At 50.2% G+C, this 18,834-nt stretch overlaps 8 protein-coding genes across 8 annotated transcripts; 3 read left to right on the forward strand and 5 right to left on the reverse strand.

Moving 5' to 3' along the window:
• Nucleotides 1–366: 366 nt before the first annotated feature.
• N7533_011135 (uncharacterized protein) lies at nt 367–1,172 on the reverse strand (the record flags this gene model as incomplete). The annotated part of the gene is made up of 2 exons (XM_057107785.1): nt 367–598; nt 988–1,172. The coding sequence occupies 2 exons, from the start codon at nt 1,170–1,172 to the stop codon at nt 367–369; spliced, it is 417 nt and encodes a 138-aa protein (XP_056955163.1).
• Nucleotides 1,173–2,996: 1,824 nt separating this feature from the next.
• On the forward strand, nt 2,997–3,593 carry N7533_011136 (uncharacterized protein; the record flags this gene model as incomplete). The annotated part of the gene is made up of 2 exons (XM_057107786.1): nt 2,997–3,325; nt 3,389–3,593. 2 exons carry the CDS (start codon nt 2,997–2,999, stop codon nt 3,591–3,593), a joined length of 534 nt encoding a protein of 177 aa, XP_056955164.1.
• Nucleotides 3,594–4,329: 736 nt separating this feature from the next.
• Nucleotides 4,330–6,847, reverse strand: N7533_011137 (uncharacterized protein; the record flags this gene model as incomplete). Its single annotated transcript, XM_057107787.1, has 7 exons — nt 4,330–4,433; nt 4,490–4,676; nt 4,726–5,115; nt 5,176–5,540; nt 5,600–5,711; nt 5,772–6,280; nt 6,349–6,847. The coding sequence occupies 7 exons, from the start codon at nt 6,845–6,847 to the stop codon at nt 4,330–4,332; spliced, it is 2,166 nt and encodes a 721-aa protein (XP_056955165.1).
• A 777-nt stretch (nt 6,848–7,624) lies between these two features.
• Nucleotides 7,625–9,907, reverse strand: N7533_011138 (DNA-directed DNA polymerase IV; the record flags this gene model as incomplete). The annotated part of the gene is made up of 4 exons (XM_057107788.1): nt 7,625–8,791; nt 8,853–9,215; nt 9,271–9,443; nt 9,496–9,907. The coding sequence occupies 4 exons, from the start codon at nt 9,905–9,907 to the stop codon at nt 7,625–7,627; spliced, it is 2,115 nt and encodes a 704-aa protein (XP_056955166.1).
• A 1,183-nt stretch (nt 9,908–11,090) lies between these two features.
• Nucleotides 11,091–12,262, forward strand: N7533_011139 (mitochondrial ATPase complex subunit ATP10; the record flags this gene model as incomplete). Its single annotated transcript, XM_057107789.1, has 2 exons — nt 11,091–11,545; nt 11,641–12,262. Coding segments are annotated over 2 exons (1,077 nt in total), but the record flags the coding sequence as incomplete, so codon positions are not given.
• Nucleotides 12,263–12,743: 481 nt separating this feature from the next.
• N7533_011140 (putative vesicle transport v-SNARE protein Gos1) lies at nt 12,744–13,586 on the reverse strand (the record flags this gene model as incomplete). Its single annotated transcript, XM_057107790.1, has 3 exons — nt 12,744–13,247; nt 13,314–13,427; nt 13,524–13,586. The coding sequence occupies 3 exons, from the start codon at nt 13,584–13,586 to the stop codon at nt 12,744–12,746; spliced, it is 681 nt and encodes a 226-aa protein (XP_056955168.1).
• Nucleotides 13,587–13,935: 349 nt separating this feature from the next.
• N7533_011141 (60S ribosomal protein uL29) lies at nt 13,936–14,707 on the forward strand (the record flags this gene model as incomplete). The annotated part of the gene is made up of 3 exons (XM_057107791.1): nt 13,936–13,938; nt 13,999–14,138; nt 14,476–14,707. The coding sequence occupies 3 exons, from the start codon at nt 13,936–13,938 to the stop codon at nt 14,705–14,707; spliced, it is 375 nt and encodes a 124-aa protein (XP_056955169.1).
• A 701-nt stretch (nt 14,708–15,408) lies between these two features.
• Nucleotides 15,409–18,820, reverse strand: N7533_011142 (mediator of RNA polymerase II transcription subunit 16; the record flags this gene model as incomplete). The annotated part of the gene is made up of 10 exons (XM_057107792.1): nt 15,409–16,184; nt 16,245–16,376; nt 16,436–16,702; nt 16,760–16,870; nt 16,931–17,050; nt 17,115–17,334; nt 17,387–17,853; nt 17,911–18,154; nt 18,230–18,575; nt 18,672–18,820. Coding segments are annotated over 10 exons (2,832 nt in total), but the record flags the coding sequence as incomplete, so codon positions are not given.
• Between the last annotated feature and the right edge of the window lie 14 nt (nt 18,821–18,834).

Genomic DNA, 18,834 nt, shown 5'->3' on the forward strand with positions numbered 1-18,834 from the left:
GCAATCATCAATCATAACAAGCCCGAAACGGTGAACTTTGGAAATATACTCAATCGCATCTAAAAATACCAATATCTCAACAAAACCGCGGAAAGCCCGAGCAAAAGAGTACAGGACATTGCGATTGGGCCTAAAATAATCCTTCAATTTAGAACTGTCTTTTTGGGTGCCAGGCAAGACATGGAATCATTTGATGGCTCGTATACAGCGGCAGCGGCCTGTAGGGCATTTCCATATTCACCCCATCGCCTCAGTAGGGAGGTTTGCCTGAGTGTTCTTGAATAGGATAGAAGCTGCTCTATCTAAGGCTTGCAAAGATCCACAGCATTTCTGTTGGTCTAGAATATATTAGCGATAAGAAGAGCATCAAGGGAATTTGTAGACAATACCGAGATCATTCACATTGTCCAGGGTGAGGCCATATAGCGTACGGAAAGATCGCCATACGGTGCTGCTTTTCTTGTAGCCCTCGGTGACTACCATGGCATCGGATCGCATATCACCGCCGTGGATAACATCCTTATTCAGTCTGCGGATTTCCTCCTTCTGGCGTTCTGTGTCTTTGTTCAGCGCATCTCGCACCCATGTGGAAATGGCCCTTTGACGGATATAGAGAGAAAAGAAGCTATCTAGACATGGCAGAGGCGGCTCGGATTGCCTCCCTCAGCAAGAATGTAGAAAGATCTTCAAAAAGCAAAAATATCAAAGAAAATCCGGAAAGACGCAAATGCTTCCGTGAAAACAAACATGAAAACTCAACAAAACTGTCTGTGTATTGACCCTCAAGGTCTAGGCAAAGGCCATGGGCCTGCCTCATGGAGTTATTGTGCTCAAAACTCCAATCTCCAAATTTCCACAATGAGAATCCAGAAGATTTCCACGGTAGTATTTGTTGCCTCGACGAGGATGAACGACACCCCGTTTCCGACGATAAAGCTCGAATACACATGTTAGTCAGAATCTTGGTGAAAGGTAAATCAGACGAACAAAGGAGTGCGCAGGAACGCGCTTCGTGCGATGGAGGGGATGATCCACCAGGCCAACGGAAGGTTGTAAAAACGGCCAATGTAGGGTACAAAAACGTCGTACTCCGGCGTTCCGGGGTAGAGCACTACATTGAGCTTCTCGATAAGGACAGGGCGGTCGCTCAGATAGACGACCTCAAAGGCCATGAGGCGTGGAAAATGCATTGTTCTGGCGAGACTGCTGATTAGTGAGTGGTAGTTCAAAACTGAAGATCGTCAATATCCAAGTTGATGTATATTCATACTACCTACAAAGTGGGCATGGAAATGTCGAAAAATGGTGTGTGGGATATTTTGAGTCGAAAAGAAGAGAAAGAAGGAACTTGAAATAAAAATAATTCACCAGGGCTACCTTAGATAGGAGTACTGCTGTTATAATTGGAAGGAAGGCTCGGCCATTGCTCCTACCATTTTTGGCGAATATTCCCAGGGCCTCGAGATCTTGCTTGATACTAAATATAGAGCGACTAGAACTAACTTGAGACCTCGAACATATTGATCAAAATTTTGATCGGGAAATACAGAAAAAGAAAAAGAAAACTTGAACTCTGCAGTACCTTGAATTTGCGTCTAGACCCAGACTCCCAGACTAAGCACACTAGTTTGTTGATGGCTCTCGGAGCAGCCTCGATCGACTCATCACTTGACAGATTTATTCAGCTCATTCCTGCGAATATAGAATAGTTAGTTGAGTAGGGAGGAGGGCTTTTTCGAGCTTCTGGCTCAGTCATATTGCCAGGTTCTCGTATCCAACTTCGGGGTCTGAGATGTTTTAATGGAAATATCATAGCGCGTATTCATTTCCCTGAAGCTAAAAGGGAAGGATGGTAGTAATGAATCCAGGGCTTGAAGAAGAGATGAACTTGAAGTAAAGTATGATTAATATACTAGTACTCTATCACATAATGATCATGAGAGGGTGCCCAGCTGGGTACGCGAATATTAAGATCAAGTAGGCAGCGTGTAGTTAGTTGTAGCTGTTCGATCAAAATACAAAGCTTGCCCACTGGAAGAGAAAAATATTGAAATGAAGTAGATTGAATGATATTGAAATATCCTATTGCACTGAAATTAGCAAACGAATCCCACAAAGGCAAAGAACAAATAGAAAAGCAGAGTAGTGGCTAGGGGTAATATCATTCAAAGGACACGTAAGGAGAGAAAGCTCCCCCTTCACAGCATCCCAGAGCACTATCACGATCGGATTGCAAGCTAGTACTTTTTTTAGCTATGGGAATTCGTATATATTGTTCTAAACACCCAGCTCGGACACTATCACAGTTTATGGAGAGGGCAGATACGATAGAGATCAAATAAAAATGCAGTTGTATTCAATAAGAAACATAGGGGATGGGAGAGCAGCGGCGACTGAGTGCCGACCAGATACGTAAATGTTCAAGGATAGAAGATATGGTGTGGTCCTACAGACATCCTTGAGACAAGAATCTCTCGAAGGCACGGGGTATCTCCTGAATCTCGAGAATGATCCAATAAAGGGCAGTATCGTGGTCTGCTTCCCGGTCCTGGGGCCTGTCTTCCCAGCGATGATGCCTTATACGTCAATCTCAATACCCGGATTGATTTAACTCAATTTGTTCCCGTATATAGATGAGACTAATATCTCATTGTCAGATAATTCAAAGGCTCACAGGTCTCAGAGACTCAAATCTTCTATTCAGACTTACAGTTCTTAATACAACCAGTCTGAAGTCTGAGTAGACATACCAGGCATATCAAATACGGACCATTGAGGTTCTCAAGGTGAATTTAGGGCAGACATCTTGCATAGAGTTGTAGAAGATTTGCAGTGAATGCAAAACTCGAAGTACAATAAAAGGTAGAAGTATACAGCCTAGCACCTTCCCTTCCTCCTTCATCTCCTCCACTTCTTCCCATCCCATCAGCCACCCACACTCACACCAACACCAATCTCACCCCACACCTCACCTTCACTATCAAAACGGCATCAAAATGACCCGCGACCCCAGAAACCACAGCACAGAAGTACTACAATCTCCTACCCCTCCATCCCACCAAATCAATTTGAATCTAACACCCCACAGCCCCGAAGCAGCGACCCAACCCAATCCTTCTACCTCCTCCCTCTACGAAACCAACTGCAACGACGAATTCACCCTATCCCTAACAAGCCCAGGCCTCCCCATCGTGCCTAGCTCCCCCTTCTACCGCACCCTCCAAGACCTCTGGTCCCAACACGGAAACCGCGACGAAACGCCCAGCCCGGGTCTCATCCGCGCCGTTGCGGCTGAAGTCCAGCGGCAGCCGAGACTATGCAATTAGTACGTTTGTCTTGGCTCCCCCCTCACTCCCGGGTGGACCTTGAACGTTGCTGACGTGTATAGCTCGATATACCGCAGCTGGATGGATCATCAATCGGATTTACAATACGTTCTCTTGCAGTCTAGGCCCGGCGTGAACGCGGGTAGGAACGACTCTTGGATGGGGTATTTGGGATTGGCAAACGCACGACGCTCGCCGAGACGGAATCGGTTTCTTAGGGCTCTTGAGCAGGGGTATTTGGCTGAGGGAAGTAGCGAGGAGAATTGAAGTGAATGAGTCTTCGAGCTCGCAGTGGTTTTATGGTGGGCGTTTAGGTTCGGGTTCTTTTCTTTGCCTGTTTCGGTGATGTTCAAGTTCTGCATTCATTCGTTTTGGGGCCACGGACTCGGGGCTATCCAATGAAGACATACTGGAGGGGAGGAGATATCATTTTTTTGAAGAAAGCGGTATTAAATGGAGAGAAGCGAGAAGTTAATTGACTTAAATTGACATGTTCCATCAAGGACGGGCATTTCTTGGCACATAACCTGTACGTACGCAGCGAGCGGGTATTTCATGGTATTATTATGATTGGACACGAGGCCTATAGAGATATCCAGAGTAAATGATATCAAGCAAATAATTGGAAGTCAAAGTCCGAGCGAAGAAGTACAGAGAATCCCAATCCCCCACAGCACCAACACCCCTTTGCAGCGAAGAGAAGAAAAAGAAAAAGACGGCCGACACGGCAGTGAGAGGGAAAGGTGGGTGAAAGGGACGAGGTATTCAGGTGAAAAGTATAAGAAACCTGTCTCCACTCGCTCTCCGTGCAAACATGCATTCATATATCTTTTTTTTTTTCTTTTTATTTTCTTCCCCTTGTTTTCTTGAATCCTCAAGCACCATTGTTGCACCCAGGAATGTTTTTTTTCTTCTTCTTGATTTCTGGAATTTCCAGCAACCGTTTCAATTTCTTCTTAACATACACAAGACTGGCTTTGAAGAGAAACAAGAATCATTCGAGCTAGGCATTGCTCGGTTGCAGGAGTCCGGCGACGTGGTGGAGGTCCAAAGAGCGAGAGTCCGTAGGGTCAAACATCGCGTGGGCACGCTCTTCGATGTAGAAGGCTAGAGGCAAAGGTAGTTAGCAATTGATCCCACCAAGAAACACGGGGCATGCATACGGGAAATTTGAATCATGTCGAACCAGCGCATGGCATTCTCGTCGCTGCCGTCGACGGCCTTGAGCGTGCCGTCTGGGCGAACGGTAGTTTTGGGTGGGAGACTCCGCATGCGGAGCAGCATGTGCAGGATATCGGCGAAACGCTCGGACTGGTTATAGTAGTAAGGGGGGCGTTTGTCAAGGGGCCACTGGAAAAGGTTAGTGGCTGAGTAAACTGTGGCGGATGGCACTACTTACGCGCTGGGAAAAGTTTTCGTTATCCCACGAGCGGAAGAGCCAGCAGGTCCGCTCGACGCAGTTCAGAAGAACTACCGAGACTAGGAACGTCTCGAACCAGCCGGTCTTTTGGCGCTGGAGCAGTCGGCGTTCGAGGTCCGTGATGACGGATTTGCTCAATTGCATGGCACGTTTCTCCATGCCCGCTCGCAGCTGGCTGCATAGTAGGGCGTATGACTCGTGGTCCGAGACTTCTTCAATAGGGAGACGTCCCTCGTCGGAAGACTGAGAAATGCCGTGCACGGAGGCGGGAGGGAGGGTAGGGTTGCAGAAGGTCTTCCAGCTGAGTTCGGTGTCCACCAAAACATGGGTAGCTACCCACAACTCCACTGCGCGTTCCAGCAGAGTATCCTGGAGACTATTAGTAAATGGTTTCTATCTTTTGCTTGCGCCAGTGCGAGTAGAACATACCTTCTTAGATTGGCTCAACTCAGAAGCCAGCAAGAGAGTGGACTTCATGAAGACGGAAGCCTCGCGTTCAATGAAGAATGGAGCGGTCTTCTTGATGTACAGCTCGAGTTTACTTGGAACGTCATCGGAATCACTGTCCAAAAGATAGATCTCTTGCGGAGGTCCGGAAAATTGATCTTCGCCCAGACCTTGAAGCTGAGGATCAAGTGCAGAAACAGATGCACGGTGGCCTTGAACTCCGCTGAAGGTGACAAAGACCATACTTTCCTCAAGATGAGTCACTTCAATGCGGCCAGCGTAGTGCTCAAACTTGACCTGGTTCCTGATGGCACTGGTGTCGTGATATGCGAGGGTGGCGTGCAAGTCTAGATGGGTCAGTTTCAGTCGGTGGGTAGTATTAGAGACACGTGGTGGCGCAACTTACTCGCGTTATAGAGTTCGAACTCCTCCGAGAGACGAGTTCGAATGCAAGGGTGCTTCCAGAGACGGGCACTTTCCACGCTAGCGCAGGTTGTGCAGGGAGTATCACCGGAGCACTAAGAAGCTAAATTAGTCGCCTGATGGGCATTTGAATATCAATATCCGATTTGTCTTACAGGTTTCTTCAGCATACGGCAACGAATGCATGCACCTCGCTTCCGTACTTCTTGAACTTCCTTCCGTCGCTCGGTACTGAAGCGGCCGCGCACCTTGGGTTTGGCCGGCTTTGTGGAATTGCCAAATTCGTTCACAAACCCCTTTGCCTGAGTGTTGGGGTTCATCGCAATCGGACGTGGGTATGAGGCAGCACGCTGAGTCGCCGCGGTCAATGAGGGGTCGTGTTCCTGAAGACTGTCGAACAGGAGTTGTTCCTGCGTCGATAATTGCTGGTTCCACTGGCCCAGCTTGAGACCATCTGCGCCCAGACCATCTGTATCCATCGTCAAGCCTTGCGGCACCATCTCGTTGGCTGAAGCTGCAATCATGGAGAGCTGTGATTGACGCGCATTGGATGCGGACTCTGGGCTGAGTGAATGATCAAGTGGTGGGGACATTGAAGTTGGATGGTCCGAGGTATGACTAGGCAGGGCAGGAATGGTGGGAGTTCCAGAGGGTTGAGAAGTTCCTATGAAATATTCTGTTAACTTGAATGACTTTTTTTGACAGTCCAGTTTCGGAGTGTTTCCCACTTACCACTCATGGTGCTATCCTCCAGCTTAACGTCCCCTTGCTGTGAGGCAGATGCCTGAAAGTCGGCCTCTAAGGCTGGGTCGACTACTACAGTCTTACCACCCACGGTGACGGACTGGGTGTATTGAGGGCCACGCTTTGTCGTATCCGACGCGCCCACCTGACGAGAAGCCTCCGCCAGGACGTTCAAGCCGTCGAAGTTGGGACGAGTGAAAGAACCGTCAGCTGATTTCCCTTTACCTCCTGGTGTACTCGGGTCTTTATTCGCGTCGCCTTCGGTGAGGTCGGGAAGTTCGTGGAGTCGAAGAAGAACGCGCTGGCGGTCCCGAAGAGGAATGGCCTGGCATTTCTTGACCAAGTGGTTGGTCAAGCTATCGATGCGCCCTTTGGGGAATTTCTCTCCGCAGGCCTTGCAGGTATGTTGGTAGCGATTACTAGAATCCTCGAGCTTGGGACCTCGAATGAAGAACTCGAGGATAAGCTGGTTGGGTTTGCGTCCCATTGTGGTAGGCGAATGGCTTAAGGGGTGGGGGAGGGAGAAGAGAACGGGGAAGATGTCAACGTGTCAATCCCCAAAGTCAACAATGATCCAGATATTAATTGCCAGAACGACACGTTCGAACAGCACCAAGTTGAGAGATCGGGGCAAAACACGGGTTTTGGCCACAACACGCGCGGTCCAAAGCGCGAGGGGAAAATTTCCGACGGAGGAAGGGAGAGGAGGAGGGAGTAAGGCGAAGTCGATGTTAGACCAGCGTGGCAGTCAGCACCACGACTGGAAAGGTATCCCCAAGAAAAAAAGAGGTCGAAGATAGATAAACCGATCGCGATGTACGGCAAAACTGGGGGGGCAGTAGGAGGCGGTCTAGGCGGTGGTGAGAGTCGCGAAGAACGGGAGCTTCACCGCACACAAGGCGGTGATGAGGGGGAGAAAAGGCGGTGATGGATGAAAGGCGGTGTTGTAGACTAGGTAATGGTGATAGCCTTTAGGAATGGTGGGATACTGAGATGGGGGTAACTTTAGGAAAGGAAGGTAGGATGGAGAGGAAGGGGATGACGATGACAAGGGAAGGTTGCAAAGTCTGCCGAAATATGCAGCTTTTGTTCTCATTTGACTTTGGGCCTTTCAGCGTCACCCTGCGCATTCCATCATCCCATCTACGATACATCAAAATGTCATGAAAATAGTGTATTTATTCTAGCTATAACGATAACTATGCTAAAATCATCATCATCATCATCACCATAATCATAATCTCATTCCCTTCATTCCCCCCACTCAGCAAATTCGCTCCTCTGGTTTTCGCCACGGCACCCCCAGTAACGCGAATATCCGTCGTTCATCAAGTGCCTCCAACAACCGACCCGGATTGGTCTTCACCTGCCCAGTTCGAAGGACATCCCCAAATAATCCATGCTGGTTTAGACACATCCGCTTTTTCCGTGCAAGTAATCGCATGCTTCGATTGAAGATATCATTCCCAGTGAAATATAGCAAAGCGGCTCCCAGCTCAGGCCCTGGCACAAAAAGTAGATCGATTCGTCGCCAGACCTTACTCCCCGGCAGGCAGGATGCCCCATGCCACTTCGATCCATCGTTGTGACGGCGAGAAGTGGCCAGTCCGACCTGAAGGAACCCTTCTTCAAATAACTTCGGTACAATTACAGCCGTGGCGATGGTTCGAACCTCATCCAACGGAGCACCCGGCTTGGTGATCAAACAGTCGATGTCTCCCGAATCCCGTGCCCCGCGGCGGTAAGAGCCCGAGATGATCACCTGCATGTCTTTGTCGGCTGTCTCGACCACACGTCGAACGATCGCCCCGTGGGCCTCGACCTCCTTGCGTGGGATACGTTGCGCAAAATCGTGGTAGTGCTCCACTCCGATGCGCTGGTTCGGGGTGAGAGAGGCCTTGTTGCGAAGATCCTCCAGTGACCGATAACCCCGTGCTGCCCATTTTGTAGCTTGACTGAGTCCAGCACCATATACTCCAAGAAATTCTTGAATGGCTAGATCTTCGGGCGAGGAATTGGCATAGTCAAGTCGGCGGAGGTGATTGGTGCGTACGATCTCCTCGATCTTGTCTGCCAATCGTGTTCCGATGCCAGAAAGAGCCAACGCTTGCTTTCGTGTCGCAATCTTCTCCTTTTGATTTCGGAGGGTATTGATGGCCCTACGATAAGCCATGACCCGCCATTGATCGGCATTTCGCGTATAGTAATCCAACATCTCTTGCAAAACCTCGATTGTTCGCACATTTGGATTATCTCGTGATGCACTAGGGTCAGACTTGCGCATGCAAGCGAAACCTCTCGTCCAGGAGGGATCCGCCTGGCTTTCACCGTATGCTGCAGTTCGTGCCTTTTTCTTGGCCGGTCCAGATTCTGACGAGTCAGATTCCCCATCAGATGCTTCGTCTAGAGACTCTGAATCCGAGTCGAGTGGCTAGCGTAAAAGTTAGTAACAACCTCAGCTCTAACTTATCATTAAAAGAATTGGTTTTTACCAGGTGACTTGTAACCTTGCTTTCAGTGATTATATCATCTAGTGCATCCCTTTCACGGGGTTCTGTCTCGATCTCCGCATCTTTTGGGGGCTCGTCGTCGACAGGTTCCGAGATCTGAGGCCTAGAGGAAATCTCCTCTTTAGGTAGACTTTGTGGTCCCTCTGGTGAGATCTCTCTTTCTCTCCTCGGTCGTTTCAAGGGTAATGAGTCGACCGTCTTCGGCTCGACTGCCGGCGTTGGCTCTTCCTTTGCAGCAGGTGCCGGCATGCCAGCAACCTGGAATCGAGTATATAATGGATCCAGAAGTGATCGGTATGTGATGCATTCAGGAGGGTAGTTTTCGTTCACAAGAGCCATATCTATCTGTGGCTCGATTATTAGCAGCACGCAGACAAACCTGGGGAAATGTGCAACGAACAGGGAAATACTCAAGCTTAAGGTAATCGATCAGATTTTGGTAGGTTAGTCTTTTCTCGGCGACGACATGAGTTATATGGGTTCCCCATTGTCGAGTCCACTGTGCACCGTATTCTCGGGCCCGTTGGATACGTAGTCGGCGAGCGGGAGCGATGTCGTCGTTCGGGATAAAGACTAGTACGGATGTTAGTCGCAGGCTTTATAAAAAAGGCATGGGTTTTCATACAGAATACAAGGCCTTTGAACAGTTGCCGCTCTTCCGGGATGGATTTGAGAGCATCTGCTTTCCTCTTCGTCGTCGAAGAACCTTTGACCTGGGTGCCTGGCATTGTACCTGTCGTATTCGAGCGCTTGACTGTTCTCAATTTTTGCCCAGTTGGTTTGTTGAGTAAATAATACTCATCCCGCTGAATCTCAGTGCAGTCTTCGGACGTTTTTCCGGACGACGCAGGTTCGGTATTTGCTCGGGTCAAACAAGGCGGGTTGGCAGAAGCGATGCTTGTCGTGGCAGCCTGGCTTGCAATATCGAGGAAGGGACGAGAAGCAGCAAGGAGATTTTGGAAAGAAAGTCCTTCTTGAGGCTCATCGTCTGAATCATCCAAATTCTCGAGGGCGGCAAAGAAACTGGCCTTGCTCATTGCCTGTGAGCGTCCCATGGCTCCGGCCATTGTTCGCAAAAGATCCCATCCACGGGTACCAAACCGTGTTATATAAATAAAAGTATATCATGGTACACTGGTACAAAGTACCTAGGCAGTGACGAGAATTAGCCAGCAGAGTCATGACACGCGGAAGGCACCCGCGTGGACCGTCGCGAAGTCACGGGATCTCATTTAACCTTCTTGGTCGGAAAAATACCTACAGTCACCATGGAGGATGCACTTCAAGTTGCTATATACTACTAGTAGGTTCAAGTTCTCAACTTCCCAAGTTTAGGCAAAATGAAGATTATCTGGAAGAGAGAACTACTTTAGTGCTTTTGAGAACCATCAGGTGATGCGATCAATTTGAAGTGCCTATTAGTATATTTCCTACGTAGTGGGTATTTTTGAAAGTGCTCAACGGATGTACAAAGCCATTCTTTGTTGAAGAAAAGGGGGGTAAGAAGAAAGAAGAATCCATAGATGCAGGGTTCAATTCGAACACCTGGGTTGTCTGCTGTATACCTCAAACACAGTGTTCTAAACTTGACTGTTCTCCACAGTCTATGATCGTATGTTTGATACAGCATAGTACTCACACATTGGATCAAGAAAAAATTATAGAAAAAAAAAAACAGAGCACAGTACCTACCTAGGTAAGAGCTGGAGAACTTCAGAACTACATGGCAGGGACTTCCATGAACACAGTCCGCGAGCGCTGGGTCACGATTAGGTCAGGACTCAGGGCTTGTAAATTGAACGGTTCCTCTATACTTCCCATCGTCTCTCCTGTCAAGGTTGCTTCAACTTCATTCTCATCATCTTCCAGTCTTCCGGCCCCATCGTGTCGGAGCCAAACAGCGGCGCTACTTCCGAGCAGCATCTACAAACGCAGATCACTTCCTTATTAGTAGACACAAGTCCCTCAGCATGCGCGACATTTTGGAGGGACTCGGACCAATCCGCATTTTGGGATATGTCACATAATGTACCTATTTTGCAAATATATACTTAGCTTTTTCGCAAAAGAAAAGAAAAAATTCTACTAGTATGGGATATGATGGTCTATCACCCCGGTCAACCGGGAACTTCCACTCGCTCCACATCATGTGACCTCTATCAGAAACGACTCCGGAACGCGTTGGACAAACCTCCCATCAATCAAACACCCAATCACTAGCCCAAAATGTGGAGGAACTCATTAACCGCCACCCTGAGATTGGACCTCCCACTCCTCCAGACAACCCGTTGTCTGAGGTGCCAATTCCACGGCACCGCGGCCCTGACACATCTTCGCGCCAATGCCTCTCTCCGCAACTATGCGACCAAGAACAGCACCCCGAAACCAAAGGACGCCGCGACCAATCAATTCTCCAAACCAACGACTGAGCCGATAAAGACGTCCGTCCCCGGAACCCCCGCACGCCCCTCCGTCCAATTTCAACAAAACCAGCCCATCAGACAAGTTCCCCATCCAAGCGATGAGAACTTCATACCTCCAACCCTGGATCGCCCAATCGGTACCGCCGCGCCGCCAGAGGCAGGCGAGAACACGGGCGTTGATAGCCGCAGCTATCGCCAGCGTCGAGACGACTTCGTCGACTATGATACTCACATCAAACGGCGAAAGGAACTGTACGTGCCCTACCCCAGCGCCGAACTTTACGAAATTCCTGCCTGGAATCCAGAAAAAAACCAGCTAGCTGACCATTTTTTGTTATCTCGTCTAGAACTCGGCAGGTCGCCAAACCGTACTTCCGCGAATGGTCCAATCTCCGCTTCGCAGAGGGTAAAACCTTCAAGTCGAACCCGCGCCTCTTCCGCTCCGACAAGGCCCTCTACTTCCCCAATATGCGCGGCACAACGCTGCTCTCACCGAAGGACCCACAAGACACCACCCCCGTCCTCGAAGGCAAGATCACGGTCGTAAACCTCTTCTCCAGCGTCTGGGCCGAGGGCCAAGTCGCGACCTTCACCGGCGCACCGCTGAACCCGAAATTGGCGGAGATTCTGGCGGCTGCGGGCCCGCTTGTGCAGCGGGTGGATATCAACCTGGAAGAGAATCGCATGAAGGCTTGGTTGGTGAAGTCGTTTATGTGGCGCATGCGGCAGAAGTTACCCGCGGCGCGGCATTCGCGGTATTTCCTGGTGCAGAAGGGGTTTACGGAGCTTTTGAAGGAGGCGGTAGGGATGATGAATTCGAAGGTTGGGTATGTTTATCTTGTTGATGATGCTTGTCGGATTCGGTGGGCGGGCAGTGGGCCTGCTGAGGCGGTGGAGTTGGAGACTCTCAATAATGGTTTGCAGAAGTTGATTGCGGAGAAGAAGGCTGCTCTGCAGGCGGAGAAGTGAGAAGCCCTTTCTCGCTAGATGAGGTTTGGTACAAAAAAGGGGGACTACGTAGCTCTACCGTTTGGTAGGGTGGGATTTCCTGGGTACGATATTTTGCTGCGATGCGGCTCCCCTCTCCATTGCCTTTGTACATATAATAGAGAATGTATAATAGAACATAGACAGACGCCTTTTACGGGTCAAACCGGGCGTGCGAAAATAACAATAAATGAACAAATGAACAGACCGATCGCCATTCCTGTCAAGCATGGATAAAGGTTCCAGAGAAAATATAGTATCCCAACCAAACGCCCAGTGTATGAGACAACCCAAAAAAAAAGAAAATGAAGCTCAGGTCGCTAGCTGCAACGGGAGAGCAAGTAGAAGCGGGATTGAAAACGCACCGCAACCCGTTGAAAACGACAGAGGGGGGACAAGGAAGAAAAGAAACCCCTCAAAATATATCGGGAAAGAGGCCCAGCCCATTTCCATCCTATCCCATCTAGTGGAAGTATAGCAGCATCAGGAAACAAAGGCCGATGAAAACACCAAGGATGATAGAATCACGCCTTTTCTTTGTTCCGATCTTGCCGATCAGATAGTTTATGCCAGGGACCTGACTCGCCGCGCCGACAATACGCCGGTTCACGCTGGCCAGGGTTTCACGCTGCAGGCCGAAACTCTCGTTGATGGAGTATGCCTGGCTGAGTACACCGTCGATCACGCTGTGGCTGTTTTCGATATGGCCGCGCTCCTCCAGCATGTAATCCGCCTCTTCGGCATTGGGATTTGAGGCGCGGTAGGCGTCGATGTCGGAGCGGACGTTTGAGAGTAGGTTGGCGCGGGTGCGGGAGTCAGCGATGGCGGTTTGGAGGCGGCGGAGTTCCCGGCGGTGGTCTTGGAGGATTTCACGGTGGCGGGAGAGGTAGTTTTGTTTCAGGGCTGATGATGTGAGGGTTGCTTCGGAGTCGAGGAGACGGGTGAGTTGGGCAACGAGGGAATCTCGCTGGAGGGGGTGTTAGCTTGCTGCTGCGGTGCTGTTCATGAATTGGGGGGGAGGTTGGCAGCGTACCTGCTCGAGGAGGTCTTTTAATTGTGACTCTAAGCGGAGTTCTTCTTCTGTTGGGTTGGGTGGAGGTTTATTGAGTGCGGCAAATTGTGCGTATGTGTGGAAAAGATTCTCGGTCTGTTTGGAGCTGTTAATCCTGTTGTCGGGTATAGGATAGGATAGAAAAGGGTAGGTAGGGGAGGGCAGGTCAAGCGTGTGAGGGGAGATTCGTACTTGGGTTTCGAGCGAGCGAGTTTGTTGCCGCAGCTGTGTCCATCCGGAACCGGTGGACGTCATGGTGTATGAATGTTGAGCCGTAAATAGAAGAATAAACCCCAGTCAACGACAGTCGGCACTGGATGACCCCGGACAGCGAACGTCGACGTAAGTGCAGGCTAACTGTATTTGGATGGCTTAGGGCCTTGGTGCCTTGATGCCTTACAGCCTTAATGCCTCATTGGTTGATTACCTAAGTGACCAAGTGCCTGGATCCCACCGCCATTATTCTGCCATTACCAAAGCCCCATCACGTGCATGCTTAGTGTTGCAACTCGCTTAGCCCTAGTCCCACAACCACAATTTGATCCGGGCCATATTGAAGACCGATTTCTCAACGCCAAACAACCGGACACACAATAACGCCACGATGGTATGCCCGCCTACCGCGATCAAATAAGTGCTCTCGAACTGACTCATGTCGTTTTTATAGTCTTCCAAGGTCAAGGCTGGTCAGCTCTGGGGCAAGAACAAGGAGGAGCTCTCCCAGCAGCTCGAGGAGTTGAAGACCGAGCTCAACCAGCTCCGCGTCCAGAAGATCGCCAACGGTGCTTCGGCCAAGACTCTGCGCATGTGCGTATTCGATTCCGATCCATTCCCATTCCCACACACTCGATTTTGAAGAAAAGGGGACGATTTTTGCAAAGACCGGGGATTGTGCAAGTGCGCTCGGGCGGCGACAAAACGAAATTTTCCAACAAAACGCAACCACACCCAGCAAAGCGACAACCAGGAATCTACGAAACATACACATCCATCACCAATACGCTCTGCACATGCACAATCCCACTGAATCGCAAATCCCCGGAAATCTTAAAATCTCGAACCCAACCCTATCCACCCTCCACACACATATCTCTACATCCAATACAATCAGTCCAGTCCAGTCATACTAACATTTCGCCCACAGCCACGATGTCCGCAAGTCCATCGCCCGCGTCCTGACCGTCATCAACGCCAACCAGCGCGCCCAGCTCCGTCTGTTCTACAAGGGCAAGAAGTACCTTCCCCTCGACCTCCGCGTCAAGCAGACCCGCGAGATCCGCCGCCGTCTTACCAAGCACGAGGCTACCCGCACCACCGACCGTCAGCGCAAGCGCGCCATCCACTTCCCCCAGCGGAAGTACGCCGTCAAGGCCTAAATGTGTCTTGAATGGCTTGCATTGTGTGTGTGTGTGTGAAGGATGATGGGAGTTTGCCCTTGGACTACATAAAATTTTTCTAAAAAGAAATCCGAGTGGCCGGGGTCGTTTTTATCTCTTTTTTTGTGACACTCCAAAAAATGGAAATTTGATTGTGTATCTTAGAAGGATGCAAATCGACTCTTATGACATGAATTATTAGAAATTTCCCCCTTTACCTTTTTTCTGCGGAATGGGTGGTGGCTCTTGTTGCGCTATGGGTATTGGGATACCAGTATACAGAACTCACCATTATGATGGCTGGGTCGTGTAGAGTAGCCTGGTCTGGACGACTATTAGCAGACAGACGGTCAACTTTCAAAGGGCACATAGGCATGTCTCTCCGGTATAGGTATTGCCTTGTTTGCGGCATGTCACTCCATTCGTGGGTCTACCTTGTGCCCGTGGGGAATCGTCTCATAAGGGTCCAAAATCGGTACCACTACTAAGTAACTTCGACTTGCGGGTGATATGTGACAAGTCTAGTACTAGAGACAATTAGACGACCAATGCTCCACGCTTTAAATATCATCTTCAAGTTGTTCAGAAAGAACTGCACTCTAGTACTATACACAGTGGCATACGCTAGTTCAGCGCTCATCAACAAAACACACATGGAACCATCAAGACGCCAAGCATCCAACTTCCACTCCAAACCTCAACTAAGCCGATCCCATAACAGCAGGCGTCCTCGCCCCCTGCAACGACGAACTATTCCCAACAGAAGCCCCCGGAACCGCAGCCCCAGCCTCAGTCTCCAACATCCACATCCCCCCACAAGGACAAGCCCTCAGCAGATTCAACTTAACAAGCATCTTAAAATAAGGCAACGACCTGGGCAACGACGTATCCCCCGAAACCTCACAGCACCTAACACACCTCCTTCTCTTCTGCGCCTGCAGAACCTTTCCATCTCTGCCCACCGCAAGCGGCGGTCGGAGAGGCACTTTCTTAAGAATATCCACATCGCGCTGGCGCCTGTACAGCGCCGTCCGCGCATCAGTCCCAAAACCTATCCAGCTGTAGTCATTCAGCAGGATATCTTTGCGGTTGATTTCCGCCTTGAGCGACGGCACGGTTTGGCGAAGAAGCGTTGCTACGGCGCCGATTAGGACGGGTGGGATCCGCGCGCTGACGAGGAGTTCTTTTTCTGGGCCCGGTCGTTCGGCATCGCCGAAGCCGGCGCCTTGGTAAGCGTGTTTCACAGCTGAGTCTACGCCTGCGAGAAACTTCTCGTAGACGTCTATACGGACGGGTGAGTTTTCGAGCACTTGGCAGATCTCCGTGTAGTAGATTTTTGAGTCGTTGGATAGGGTTGCTGGGTTTGTGGTTGCGAAGCCGGCGTGGACGCCTCGGAGGCCGCGGCATATGAAGCGTAGGAAGGCGCGGGACATGCTGGAGAGGAGGGTGAGGAGGGGGATGGAGGTTGTGGATTTCACTGGTGTGGTGTTAGTATATAGCTGGAGGGGGGGAGGGGCTTAGGATGGATAGGACTTACGCTTCTGTGTAAATGCTTCCTGGTCGTTGAAGACATCCTCGAATTCAGCGGCCAGGTCCAATATTTCGCTGAGGATGAAGTGGGAGAAATCGAGTGTCCACTTTGCGTTACCTAGAATCATGCGGAGAATTTCTGAGAAAATGGCGTTCGTTAGCGAGTGATGTTGACGGAAAATCTGGAGAGCAGCGTACCTGGATCGTAGGCCTCATTCGGTGATCCTTTGGTGTGTTGGAAGAAGAATGCGAAGAGAACCGAGGCGTGGCGGAGTTGAATGACTGCCCAAGGTACAGAAGATGCAAGTGAGCGTCGTTTCAATCTCCCGCTGTATCCCAGGGCAGCCTGCAGACTCAAACACTTGGGTATATAAGGATGGGTCATGAGTTTTTCTTGGTCAATAGTGAAGTTACAGTTGACCGGCAATGCGCGAAACGTCTCAGTGATAAGTGTCGCTTGGCCGTCTGTGGTTATGTCAGTCATGGTCTGGGCCGTGAATATATTTTGACAGGGAAACTGACCTGCTGAGAGCTGCCTCAGGGCGACCATGAGGATATCATCGGTGTTGACGTCTGCTCCACAGCCGCGGCTGAAGGCGAGTGTAAGGGCCGCGATGGCTGAAGAGAATTTACCTGTGGTTACTTTAGTCCTGAACATAACGGAAACCAGGATGGGTGACACTTAGAACATACTCTCGTCATATAGTCCACCAGCCGACCCAAAGGAGTGCTCCATCAACCGTAGTTGTGGTTGTCCATCGGCGTTTAGGGAAACTGCTGCACAGGAATTCGGTGAAAAGCTGATTGCAACACCTAACAAGGAGTGAATGCATGTCAGTGGATTTTCAAATGGAAAGTTGCCACGGGGGTAATCTACCTGGCGTCTCCATAGGATACTGATACCCAGCCTGAGCCAGACAAGTCACGGTACTCCCGTCATCCAACCCATGAAATATCGTCATACCCCTTGTGTCGTAGAAAGAGATTGAACTGTCATCGTGTGTGACGGCGAGAGCGGTACCGTGCTCCACCATATCCACAGAGATAATATATCGATCGCAATGGATGTCTTCCAATCGACGGAGCTCCATTCGGGACTAGATAGCGTGTCAGCCAGTCTCAAAACTTCAGAATCAAATGTATGCCTACTTTTGGTTGAACATTGCTCTTCTTCGACGGAACTTCGTCGAATTTGGGATGGAAGGCTTGCGGTGCTGATTCGAGATTCCATCGGACGATCACACTTGGTGGGCCCTGTTGATCTGGGTAATCAGGAGTGGCATGAAGAGGTTTAGAGAAGACAGCCAGGATCCACGGGCTGGAAGTAGATCCTTGTTGACCGTCAACTTGACCCGACATGATCTCCAATCTTGTTAATGAGTATACAGTGTTTGGGAATGGCAATGACTGGGCCATTTGTTCATCGACTCCTCTGATGATATTCAGGAAGGGACTAGGCATATCCACTTTGCACTGAAGGATACGGAAGGAGGGGAGAGGGAATTGATTTGGATGTTTGGCCTGCGTCGGATCCCATTGTGGCGGGTTCCAATTAATTTGTACTCGGTATAAGCAAAGCTTCTGGCAGACTGAGTATGTAGCGACCAGAATTCCAGCTAGAGAGGAAGTTGTTAGTTGTCTGCTACGACCGAATGAGCCTGGAAGTGATATACCTTGAGTTGCGACCATGGACGCGTGCGTCAGCAGTCTGTCCGAGTATCCGGTGTTCTTTAACTCGGCTGGCAATTCTGCCCACTTGCTGTCTGGGTTCTGATAGATTAGTCGGATCTGGCCCGCTCGGGTCACACAGATCAAAGCGCCTTTGTTGGCGGGGTGAAAGGGGCCAATTGGACGGCGGCGGAACGGCGAATATGTCCATCGACCACTGACTTTGGTAGCCTGGTGGAAGGCATGGACCTGAATGAAGTGTCAGGCGGTGGCGGGGATAAGTGTGGTGGATGGTAAAGTTGGCAAGATTGAGGGTCAACTTACAGATCGGGTTGTATTAAGCCACATCATACCAACAACCTGATTGCTATCATCACTAGAGTCAAACAACGCTTGCCGCAGTCCGGTGATACTATTCAGGGCCATTGAGATGGAGTAAATTGAGACCCGGCCGAGACAGTCGACGACAGAGAGCTCGGAACCGGTCTCGTTGCAGGAGAGATGGACGAGTTGATTGCCATTATGGGCTTCTGTGACGGTAGCCAAAAATGACTCCCCGCTCAACACCCACTTACCATCCGAGGGACGGCATTGAAGATGTCGGACACTGACCCGAGTACCATCCGGAGAGATGTATGCGACACAACCAAGGCGAGACCAGGTAATCTTTCTAGGGTAGGTCAGTATGAGGCCGAGGAAGGGCAAAGGACGGGCAAAGGCAAGATGTATATGTTAGATATCTACCAAAGGTAGGGGAATCACTTACTGGCGACATCCGAGGAGGCGCATCTCGTCAAGGCACTGGGCGAGACCTTTGGCAGGCATCGGCATGGACATGGGCACGGACACGGGGGGTGGCAGGCCCAAGCCCAGGGAGCTGGACTCGCCAAAGAGATCATCAACATCGATGCCCCCCCTCCATGATCAAT

This window comes from Penicillium manginii, assembly GCF_028828005.1.
Source record: "Penicillium manginii strain IBT 31320 chromosome Unknown utg000008l:1.0-3226943.0:1.0-3228205.0, whole genome shotgun sequence".
Classification (NCBI taxonomy): domain Eukaryota; kingdom Fungi; phylum Ascomycota; class Eurotiomycetes; order Eurotiales; family Aspergillaceae; genus Penicillium; species Penicillium manginii.